This window comes from Peromyscus leucopus, chromosome 16_21, assembly GCF_004664715.2.
Source record: "Peromyscus leucopus breed LL Stock chromosome 16_21, UCI_PerLeu_2.1, whole genome shotgun sequence".
Lineage (NCBI taxonomy): Eukaryota > Metazoa > Chordata > Mammalia > Rodentia > Cricetidae > Peromyscus > Peromyscus leucopus.
The window spans coordinates 11,362,611-11,374,964 of NC_051084.1; the positions used below are offsets into that span (position 1 = coordinate 11,362,611).

General features: G+C 50.1%; 1 protein-coding gene across 3 annotated transcripts in view; it reads right to left on the reverse strand.

Moving 5' to 3' along the window:
- Positions 1 to 10,569: 10,569 nt before the first annotated feature.
- Positions 10,570 to 12,354, reverse strand: part of Fkbp5 (FKBP prolyl isomerase 5) — an 88,892-nt gene continuing 87,107 nt past the window's right edge. For all 3 annotated transcript variants that reach the window (XM_028888360.2, XM_028888361.2, XM_037200112.1), the window contains exon 11: positions 10,570 to 12,107. In XM_028888360.2, coding sequence (XP_028744193.1) covers positions 12,003 to 12,107 — 105 coding nt within the window. In that variant the 3' untranslated portion in view covers positions 10,570 to 12,002. The remainder of the gene's footprint in view (positions 12,108 to 12,354) is intronic.

Genomic DNA, 12,354 nt, shown 5'->3' on the forward strand with positions numbered 1-12,354 from the left:
ACACCAGTCCATCTGAAGCAAGGGTGGCCCACGTCATGATCCCAGTGCTTGTGAGGTCGAGGCAGGGGACCTCCAAGTAACATGGCCAGCTTGAGCAGCTGACTTGACAAGCTCCAGGTTCAAAGGAGAGGCAGACCCTGAATGTCAACTTCTGACCTCCACTCACAAGCACACCCGGGCCAGTGCACCTCACACCATGCACACGTGCATGCCAAAGGAGCAATTACTTCCTAACCGTCAAATACAAAAGCAAAACAATCCCAAATCAAAACCCCAGATCACTTTATTAAGTCAAGAGTCCATTCTCTGCCTCCACAGGAGATGGGGAAGCTGTGGTTCAGCACCCACCTCTTCCCACCATTCCTCAACATCCGTGTGCAGTCTGTGTCCCCACGGGCTGGGTGGCTCAGCAACGCCCAGCTGGTAAGTCTGTTGGGAAGACGCGCTTCATTTCACTTTCGAAATTCTAAGCACTTCAACATGCCTCCCAAGAGACTGTACGGTTGGGAAAACGAGACAAAATCTGGGGGGTGGGAACTCAGAGAAGTGCTAAGATTCTGTCTGTCAAAAGGGCATTAAGGAACCAGGGGAGAAGGCTCACTAGGAAAAATGCCTGCTTTACCCCGGGGCCCTGAGTTCAGATCCCCAGCACTCATGGTGTAGTTAGTGGCACACCCTAGGTGGGAGCAGTGGGCCCCACGTCTGAAGCTGCAGTACTGGGGACCACGTAGACAGGTGGATCCCAGCATCTCGCTGACCAGCCAGTTCAGCCAAATGCATGAGCTTTGGTTCAGAGAAAGAACTTGATTCATTCAGCTACCAAAGACGACACTGGACATCAACCTCTGGCCTCACACACACATCCACACCCACACAGACATGTGATACATAAATCACACACACCAAAGGCCATTATAGCCACTGAAAGTGAATCAGTGAGACTCTTTTTTTTTTTTACACAAAGTTCTTTTTTTTTTTTTTTTTTTTCTTTCTTCCAAGCACTGAATGCAGTTTTTCTTTTTGACAAGGTCTCAAGTATCCCAGACCGACTTTGAACTCCTGATCTTCTGCCTCCACCTTCTAGGTGCTGGGATGACAGGTGTATGCCACCACACCCACCTGGCTCTTCATAGCAGCTTTTTCACAAGCGCAAAAAAGGACGGAAACAGAGCTCCGCCCACACATGAATGGATACAATGGGTCATTCAGCTTTGGGACAGGAGCTCCTTAACACCTGCTTCAGCAGGGAACCTAATGCTAACTGGAATAATGCAGTCATAGGAAGATAAGACGTCCTGGGCTGGGGCCCTTGCCTAGCAGGTGTGAGGCCTTGGCTTTGATGCCCAACACTGCAAAAAAGAAGAGAGAAATACTGAATGCATCTGCTCACAGGAGTTAACCTAGAGGTTTACTGGCACAGTTGCGGAGTTGAGAGAGGGAAGGTTTGGAGCCTGGCTGCACAACGCCTTTCAGAAGGCATTGAGCTACTACTGACTTACGCGTTAAGATGGCGGAGCCAGCAAAGGGCTTGCTGGGCAAGCAAGAGGACCTACGTTCAGGCCCCCAGCATCCGCATAAAAAGCCGGTGTGGCTGGGCATGGCGGCGCACACCTCTAATCCCAGCACCTAGGGCAGGTTCAGAGGCAGGTCCAGCTCGGTCTACATAGTGAGTTCCAGGCCAGCCAGGGCTACATAACAATATCCTGTCTTTTAAAAGAAGAGGAAGGGGTTGGGGATTTAGCTCAGTGGTAGAGCCCTTGCCTAGCAAGCGCAAGGCCCTGGGTTTGATCCTCAGCTAAAAAAAAAAAAAAAAAAAAGGAAGGAATATTGGGCCAGTGAGATGGCTCAGCAGGTAAAGGCACGTGCTGCCAAGCCTGACGGCCTGAACTTGATCCCTGGAACCCACCTGGCAGAAGGTGGAAACCAACTCTGCAAACTGTCTTGTGATCTACCATGCATGTGCACACACAGGTACACACACACTCACATAATGGAAGAAGGTGAATATAGTTTGAAGAGCACAGAGCCGTTCTGCAGCTATGGCAGCCTCAAAGTCACGTTGCTGGTTGGTCATCTGGGTGGAGGGTGGCTAGAATATGGTGAGCTTCTGGCTTCCACATCCCAAGAAGAGTGAAGGACCAAACTATTGAGTATTTACCATGGACCAGGCTGGGGTGGTGTGCCATATGCTGGGCATGGGAGCAGCGAAGGAAAGTGTTCATTCCCGCATCTCTTAGGGGTGTTTGTGAGTCACATGTTCTTTCTTTATTTTTTGGAGCTGAGGACCGAACCCAGGGCCTTGTGCTTGCTAGGCAAGCGCTCTACCACTGAGCTAAATCCCCAACCCCCTCCCCTTTTTTTAAAAAAACTTATTTAACATAATTTTATGTGCATTGGTGTGAAGGTGTCAGATTCCCTGGAACTGGATTTACAGACAGTTGTGAGCTGCCATGGGGTTGCTGGGAATTGAACTCAGGTCCTCTGGAAGAGCAGCCAGTGCTTTTAACCACTGAGCCATCTCTCCAGCCCTGAGTCACTTTTCTTAACTTCATATCCAGGCCAGTGTCATCTTTAGAAAGGACACCATTAGTATTTCCGAGGGCAATAGTGTATGTATGGGTATAAGGTTTGTTTATTATTTATTCATTCATTTATTTATTTTTGAGACAAGGATTCTGTGTAGCCCTGGTTGTCCTGGAACTTCCTCTGTAGACCAGACTGGCTTGCCTCTGCCTCCCAGGACGCTGGGCTTAAAAGGCACATGCCACCACCTCCTACTTATTTATTTGAGAAAGAATCTATGTAGACCAGGCTGGCCCTCAATTTGAGAGATCCACCTGCCTCTGTGTGTGTGTGTGTGTGGGGTATCCCACCCCCACATTTCCCCGGAGTACTCTTGAGCAGGAGCAGGAAAATATTAGATCGAAGTTTAGAGGGAAGAGAAACAGGAAACACAGGATAGCCTTGTGAGGACCTGGATCCTAATCCATCGGCCCCGACTGTCTCTGCCAAAGGGCTTTTAAAGGAATGCCAAGGGGTGGAGCATAAGACCTCCCCCCAGCACAGCCAAGTGCAGACCATCTCAGACACCTGGTACTCAGGCCCGTGGTCCAATCATCCTCTTTATGCAGACCAGCTGGGTAAAGCCACAAGGAACCCAAATGGGCTCCAATAGTCCTCTACCTCATGAGTGGTGAGATTAAAGGTGTGTGCCACCATGTCTGGCATGGGGTTAAGAATTTTTCCCCCCTGAGACAGGGTTTCTCTGTGTAATAGTCCTGGAACTCACTTTGTAGACCAGGCTGGCCTTGAACTCAGAGATCCACCTGCCTCTGCCTCCCAAGTTTTGGGATTAAAGGTGTGTGCCACCATGTCCAGCTGACTTGTTTTTTTTGAAAGTCATTTATTTTTATATGCATGTGTGTGCCTGTGTGAGTTCATGTGCTCACCCGTGTGTAGCTGTCTGTTATAGTCAAAAGAGGTAACAAGTCTTCTGGAACTGGACTTATATTTGTTTCCGGCTGTGGACCCACCCTGGGTCCCCTGTAAGAGCAGCAAACGCTCTTAACTGCTGAGCCATCTCTCCAGCCCTATATTTTGTTTTTAATTAGTGTATATTCACGATGTTTTTAAAATAATTGTTTATTTTGTGTAAGTGTAAATGTGTGGAGGTCAGAGGACAACTTGCCAGTTGGGGGCTGAACTCAGGTCATCAGGTTTGGAAGCTGGCATCTTCACCCACTGAGACACGTGGCCAGCCTGGGTTTAGGTGTTTAGATAGAAAAAAAAAATTCAAGGTGTCCCCACCCCCCCAGATCCCTCCTTGTTACTTAGCCTCTCTGGGTCTGTGGATTGTAGCTTGGTTGTAGGTATCAGGGACAGCTGTTTGTTCCAGGGGCCAATTTGCTAGGACCTCTGCCCCATAATACCCCACCATCCTATGCTGACTCATGTCTGGCTTCAACCAGACCCTCAGGAAGTATGTCCAGTCTGGTAGGCAATCAGGGTCCCACCCGACCACAAGCAGGAACTGGTCTTGCTATTGTCAGTCAGACAGACCCCTGACACTGCAACCACACTTGCTGACCAGGTGTCATGAGCCAATCATAATGATTCCTGTATCAGTTAGGGTCTGTCCCCAATTACTTCAAAGTACACTTAACCTCAGCCCAGAGCAGGCTTAGAAGGGGCTGCCTTACCCTCCCTTGGGGTCGAAGCCATTTTGGGTGGGTCCCAGCTGCTTTCTGCAAGTGCATACCAGGTGTCTTCAGGTCATTTGAAGCAATCTAAGGACCCTACATGGTTGTCCTTTACTTAAGAGCTCACGTCCACTTCAAGTGAGTACACACCACGTTTGTCTTTCTGTGTCTGGGTTGCCTCCTCAGGATTATTATTATTATGTTTAGTTCTGTCCATTTGCCTACAATTTCAAGATGTCATTTTTTAAAAAGATTTATTTATTTATTATGTATACAGTGTTCTGCCTGCACGCATCCCCGCAGGTCAGAAGAGGGCACCAGATCTCATTACAGATGGTGGTGAGCCACCATGTGGTTGCTGGGAATTGAACTCAGGACCTTTGGAAGAACAGTCAGTGCTCTTAACCCCTGAGCCATCTCTCTAGCCCCAAGATGTCATTTTTTTGAACAGCTGAGTAATACTTCATTGTGTCACATACCATTTTCTTTATCTATTCTTCAGTTTCTAGGCTGTTTCCAGTTTCTGTCGATTATGAATGAAACTGCTATGAACACAGTTGAGCAATTAAGTGCCTTTGTGATAGGATGGAGTGTCTTTTGGGTATATGCCCAAGAGTGGTATAGCTGTCTTGAGGCAGATCGATTCCCAATTTTCTGAAGATCCGTCATGCTGATTTCCATAGTGGCTGTACAAGTTTGCACTTCCACCAGCAGTGGAGGAGTGTCCCCTTGGGATGCAGCCAGGGATCTCCCTGGGAAGGGAAACAGACCTTGTGGGTGGACTGGGGATGGGTAGGGATGGGAACAGGAGGGACCAGGTGGGGTAGGGAGGGACAAGTAGAACTGGGGGCATGGGGGTGTGTGTGACTTAGGAACCTAGTGCAGTGGAAACTTCCTGGAACCCATGAGAGTGACCCTGGTGAGGACCCCAGTAATGGAGGATATGAGGCCTGAACCAGCCATCTTCCATAACCAGGTAAGGTGTCCAGCGGTGGGATGGGGACATTTGACCCATAACCTGTCCTTCCTGCAGTATGTGCTGGGGCAATGGTGGCTCGGAGCTTGTGGGGAGTGGCCGACCAATGACTGGTCTAACTTGAGGCCCATGGCAACCACTATCCCAAAAGCAAGAGAATAGAATTCATAAAGAAGACTGAATGGGTCCTTCCTCACACTGTACGACAAAAGCCAATTTCTGGAGCTGCCCATGGCTGACACTGCCTGGATGTCCAGGAACTGGAAGGTGGATGGTTTAGGGAACTAGGGTAAAACCAAACACCACTGACAAAAACCAACCAACCAACCAACCAACCAAACCCCAAAACAAAAAGTCAATGGCGTGACTACTGAGGACGTTCTGCTACACTCACAGACCTGCCTGGCCCAACTGTCCTCAGAGAGGCTTCCTCCAGCAGCTGATGGGAGCAGATATAGAGACATTAGTTGGAACTTGGGGAACCCCGAGGAAGAGGGAGAGGAAAGAGTGTAGGAGGCAAGAGAGTCAACCGAGCAGGGCTCACGGGGCTCGCAGACTGGCGTGGCAGTCCGGAGCCTGCACGGGTCAGCCTTTGGTCCTGTGCTCTTTGCCGTGAAGTTATTTAGCTTGGGGTGTTTGTGGGACCCTTAACAGTGGGAACAGGCTGTCTCTGACTCTTGCCTGCTCTTGGGACCTGTATCCTCTCGTGGGGTGGCCTCATCCAGCCTTCCTATGAAGGTTTGTGCCTGGTCTTATTGCATCTTGTTATGTTGGTATCCCTTGGAGGCCTGCTCTTTTCTGAAGGGAAACGGAGGTGGGTGGAGGTGGGGTACTGGAGGGAGGGGAGGCTGTGGTTGGTTGGGATGTATTGTATGAAACAAGAATAAATAAAAAGATAGAAAAGCAAAACAAAACAAAAAACCAATCCAGACTCCTCTGTGTGGGAACCTGGTTGTGAGCAGATATAATAGAGCTGGCTGGTGACTCTTGAGGTCAGCCCCACCCTGCCCCTAATACTAATAATTACCTCATTTGTTCTCTCTCTTTTCTTGGTCAGGAGCTCTACAGAGATGACCTGAAGCTGAGTCATGATGTCCCGAGGCCAGAGCTACCTTATAAAAACACATCGCCCCGAAGCCGACTTGGTCCAGAAACACGGAATAGCAGGAAGAAAGGCCTAGAGTCTAGGTGTACCCCGTCAACTGAGACACACTAGTGCTCCTGGCTCTCAGAAGGTGAGTCCCTCGAAGCAGCCTTGTCTTCCCACATCTGGAAGGTTACCAGAGCGTGCCTTCAGGAAGTGACGTGGGCCCCACTCCAGTCTGAGGCTTGGGGGGGGGGGGGAGGAGGCAGTGTGGAGCTGAGCACCTTGCCCTGGACTTACCTTCGGTGAACAGCGGCATTCCAATAAACAGAACTTCTGTCCTTTCTCAAGCTAATCAGGTTGCGAGATGGGAGGACGGGCGGGCCTGCCACTCAGGGAGTCCAAAAGCACCACACCACACCCTCACTTCACCCAGAGCGGCTTCAGGGAGGAGGTGCCCTCGGGGCCGCAGTGCCGGCTGGCTTCTCCCAGGCGGAATGCCCCTTCTCTTCTGACGGGAGGAGCCACAGTGCGGTCCAGAAGAGGCCTGTTCTGGAACCGTGTCCGCAGCAGGTGACTTGATAAACATGGGTTGGCTGCACGTTGGCCTCCCTCCCCTTTCCTGAGTTTTTGTTTGTTCGTTTTGGTTTTTTTGAGACAGGGTTTCTCTGTGTAGTTTTGGTTCCTGTCCTGGATCTCGCTCTGTAGACCAGGCTGGCCTTGAACTCACAGAGATCCGCCTGGCTCTGCCTTCTAAATGCTGAGTTTAAAGGTGTGCGCCACCATGCCCAGCAACCTTGGATCCTTGACCTACCTTCCTTGCCCAGGGCTGGCATGACAGATGTGCACCACACACCTAGTTTTATGTGGAACTGGAGATGGAGCCCAGGGTTTCCCACTTGTTAGGAAAGGACTCTATCTATCAACTGGGCCACATCCTCAGCCCAGGAGGAGGCCTTTCTCACAACACATTAAGGTCACCTATGTAAATGGGCGCTATGGACTGAGCAAAACTATGCAAACAGCCACGAATGTCACGTCTCCTCTTTATACCTTCCCAAACCTAGCAGAGAAACCTGCCTGACACACCAGAGAGAGAAACTTGGAGGGAAGCAGAGGCCTCCCAACGTTCCCAAGACATTTCAGTGCGACCATCCAGAGGCACAGGTGGGAATGTACGGCCCGGCTAGCTGGCTTTGGGTAGATTTGGGGGTAGAACTAGTTCAGGTAACTGAACTAGTTTTGCTGTCAGTGTTAGCGACAGTCTCTAAGGCCAGGTTCTGATGTGCCATGCTGAGGGCCATCGTGGCATTGCTAAGACCAAGTTGAGTGTGGACACAGCTCACTCAGCAGCATGCTTTGGGGGCCCACAGGCTGCTCCTGAAGCAGAGTCAGTGACAGTTCCAGGCAGGACTCTTCCCGGCTCATCCCGAGTTCTTAAGTGAACATTTGTCTAGAACTACATGGAAGGGGCCTGGCGTGGTGGTGCACACCTTTAATCCCAGCACTTGAAAGGCAGAGGCAGGCGGATCTCTGAGTTCACAGCCAGCCTGGGCTACAGAGCGAGTTCTAGGACAGCCTGAACTACATAGTGAGACCCTGTCTCAACACAAACAACAAGATTATTTTACATGAAGACTGAAGCTCAACTCTCCAGGCCCGGGTAAACATGCTGAACGTGGGGCTGAGAGACATGATTCAGACGTTACAGGCTAGCCTAACAACCAAAGTGTCAAAGAAGCTCAATGTGGCTGTGTCCAGAGCCTGGACCACTCGCTAGCACTGGGGTGGGGCCCTCTCGCTGAACCCGGTGAGCTGCAGGTCAGGAAGAGGTCTGTCACAGGGAGTGAGGGGGACAGCAACGGAGAACACCCAGTGTCTCTTCTGGCTTCCCCATATGCACGCACACCCCTGCACACACAAACCAAGTGGCGGAGGGAAGGAGGGGCCCGAGTCTACAGGGCCCTTACAGACAAACACCGCCATTTCAGCACTGTGGGCGCAGAGCATGTGTGGCTGGGACTCAAGAGACAGTGCACTTTCCAGGAAGAACACAAACGGCACAGAATACCGCTTGAGATGGGCACACCTGTTTAGTGTGTTTATTAGTGAGAATAGTTCAGCATTATTTCCTAAATCAGTTAAAAAAGCTGGATTATCCATTAGTAAGACAAAAACAAACCTTGGTTTGTAGTTCGATGGTTCACCGTAATAAAGGCACACTGCCACACCACCTCTGCCATGGGGTCAGCTGGGTAAGAGCAGAGTGCGGAAGTGTGCAACCTCACCCAGTTTCCAAATCTCTCAATCTCTCTCTCTCGTTTTTTTCGAGACAGGGTTTCTCTGTGTAGTTTTGGTTCCTGTCCTGGATCTCACTCTGTAGACCAGGCTGGCCTCGAACTCACAGAGATCCACCTGGCTCTGCCTCCCGAGTGCTGGGATTAAAGACGTGCACCACCACGCCCGGCCCACTCTCTTTTTTAACCCATTGTTTATTTATGTATGTGTGCTCTGTCTGCACGTTCATCTGCAGGCCAGAAGAGGGCGTCGGATTTCATAATGGTGTGAGCCACCACATAGTTGCTGGGAACTGAACTCAGGACCTCGGGAAGGGCAGCCAGTGCTCCAGCCCCCCAAATCTCATTCCTTTAACTGGGCTCCATCAGAGTTTTTTCAACCCAAACAGCTTTTCCGAATCCAAGGACAGACCAGCCAGTGGTGGTTTAAATGATAACATCCCCACAGGCTTCTGTTTGAAAACGTGTTCCCCAGTTGGTGCAACTGCTTGGAAGTCTTAGAAGGTGTGGCCTTGTCAGAGGAGGTGTGTTAGTGGGTGGGCTTTGAGATTTCAAGACTCATGCGTTCGGTTTCTCTCTGTGCCCGGTACCTGTGGATCAAGAGAGTTCTCAGCTATTCCTGCCACGGTCTTTGTTCTGCCGCTGTGGACCCCTGACTCTGAACTGCAAGCCCCAGGTACTCAGTCCCCTCCTAGGGTTGCCTAGCTCACGGCATCTTGTCACAGCACTAGAACAGGGACTGATACTGTGGTACTGATTCTGTTGAGCTTCTGAGATCAGTGGAGCACGATGGCTGGAGACCAAAGCATCTTCCTTTCTAGGCTATTATCAGGGCTGCAGAGATGGCTCAGAGGTTAAGCGCACTGGCTGCCCTTGCAGAGGACCTGGTTCAGTCCCCAGACCCACATGGTGGCTGACAGCCATCTCTAACTCTAGTTCCAGGGGACATGATGCCCTCGTCTATCTTCCTGGGCCACCTACAGCACATAGTGCATGTCTACACACATATGCAGGTAAACACCCCCCACACACACACACATTAAAACAGTAATCACGAGACCTCTGAGACAAAACCAAGAACAATGAAGGAGTGGGGCAAGAGGTGGCCCAGCAGTTACAGAGCACTTACTGTTCTGCAGAGGACTCAGGTCCAATTCCCAGCACCCACATCTGGCTCACAACTCCCTGTGACTCTAGTTCTAGGGGTCCAAAGTCCTCTTCTGGTCTCTAAGGGCACCTGGACACACACACACTCAAGCACACACTGTAAGTAAAGTCAAGGTAAGTAAAATTTAAAAATCAAAAACAACCCAAGAACAATGAAAAACCACTTTTAAAAAAATTTATTTAAGGAACACAAAATGCATCTAAATGATTTTTTTTTTTTTGTATTATTTTGAGACAGAGTTTCTCTGTGTAGCCCTGGCTGTCCTAGAACTCACTCTGTAGCGCAGGTTGGCCTGGAACTCGGAGATTTGCCTGCCTCTGCCTCCTGAGTGCTGGGATTAAAAGAGTACACCACTACTCCAAGCATCTAAATGATTTTTGAAAACCCCAAATTTTACTTTATCATCTGGTACCCATCACTGTACCCAGTCTAAAGGTGGTGTGAAGACTCTAATTCCAGATAAACTGTTGAAATTTCTGACTACAAGAACAGGTACGGTCCAGCGGTGGGTGGCGCACACCTCCTCCTCCTCCCGGAACCAGTCCCCTTGGCCCGCCATGCACACTCGGGAGAGAGCTGGTGAGGGTCCCCCTGTTTTCTGACAAAGAGATTTCCTGTAAAAAGCTAACTGGCCTATCTTGTTAGGTCCAATGCAGCCATGTCCTTACTGCTTCTGTCTTCTAGTCAACAGATCTACAGGCATTAGAGAGTTAAATAAGAAATCAACCCCTGCTCTGTGTACTTCCTAGGTGAGACCAGGGTTTACAACATCCATGGAAAGAGGCAGAAGCATAAAATGTGAAATTGAAGGCGTTTCAGTCACCAGTAAAAGAAATTCTCAAAACTTAATTCCATCTGTTGCATGTAGAATAAAATGGGAACAGTGGGAAAACAACTTGATTTGTAGGTTTTAAGGTCCTAATTTAACAATGAGACTGTTTTATTAAAACCATCATAAAAAAATAAAAACCCATCTAAATGCAACTGTCAGTGTTCCTAGGGCTAGGAAAGGGAGGTTTCCAGGCTTAGGTGAACGGCTCTGGGCTGCTGGGTGTATCCCCTTGGGGGTTCCATAGGCCATGGAGAAGCAAGCTGTGCTCAATTCCATACATTACCCATAGGACTGAACCCCAACTACACGACTATTTAAATCTTGTCCTGATCCAATCAATACCTAAGGACTGGAGATTTTGGCTTGATGTACCTGCATGGGAAGCCAGCAACCTTCACAGCCCACGCCAGAACCAAGAGGCACACGGGAGAGCAGCTGCCAGCCCCCAGGTACCATCACCTAAGAGAACCGCCCGCTTTCAAACCTCACAGCTTTCGCCGTTCAAAACCCAAGCTAAAAAGTAAAAAGTGAAAAAGTATTTTTGCATGATAGAGGAGTGTGAAGTTTCTTCCGTAAAGCAGTATATAAGCTTACAAGCAATTAAAAAAAAAAGAGTAACTGCATCAGTCTTAGTGGGATTTGGACATCAGTCCACTCCAGGTCTAGGACAAGGGCAAGCCTCGGGTTCTTCACGGTGGGGCAGAGAATGGAAACAGGAGGCTGGGCAGCAGTCGGGACATGACACACTAAGTGCTAACGTCATTCTTGACAGGGAGGACAGTGAAAACAAGGCCACTCCAACTGTTCTCCACACCTCCAAAGTTCATTCTAATTAGGGAAAGCGAACCCCAAAACTCCTGCCTGCCACCACTCATGAGGGGTTGGAGTAATGACAGACTCTGTGGGACAAGCTGGGTATGACAGAAAGCCATATTCACAAGAGTCTGAGACGGGAACTGGGAAGCCACTGGACAGGCAGGAAGTGGCCGCTGTTTTCTGCTGTGGACCCGGGGAAAACCTCCCCTTCCATCCCCTGCCTTGCCTCCCAGGAGGAAAGCAGGGATGCTCTGAGTTAGCTTTCCAAGGCTCCTGCAATGCTACTGAAGTGCTGGTGGAGAATCTCACAGCAGCCGGGCACTGGGATCATCTCAAGGGACACTGTTGGACACCCAAAGGTGACAAACTGAAATGAGCTGGACTTGAGCTGCTGGCTTGGTCTCTCCACACCAACGGCCCTTTCTGTTCTGTTCCCTGGCATGTCCCCCACCCCCACCCCCGGGCAGCAGCAGGGTGTTATTTGGGGAAGCTACTGGTTTTGCCATTTGCTTCCAGAATCACAGAGACTGTAACAAACCTTACACTAAACACTGTGCAGTCCTGAGTTGGGTGTGAGCCCAGCAAGGAGGGCCGAGTTCATGAGGACTCTCTTCCCTCCTTGGCGCGGCGTCATACATGGCCTTCGGCCTTTCCTCCTTCCATGGCCCGACTCTCGGATCTTTTCCCGGCCGCTCCTTCTACAGGCTTCTTGCTCACCACTTTGCTGGCTGCTTCCTGAGGGTTCAAGGTGGAGGAGGTGAAATTAACCCCTGCCTCCCCAAGATGGGTCTATCAGGTCTGCAATAGCTGTGTAAGCTTGTATTTGGGGCGCACAGTTGGGAAGTGGAGGTGGTGGTATGCAACAGAAGAGCTTGCTATCTGAGGCGGCTGTTGACTAATTGAGTCCTGTGCTAGAGGAAGCTGGGCATCGAGGACAGAACTGGGAGCAGAGGATGACTGTGGGACAAGAAGCTGACCTGGC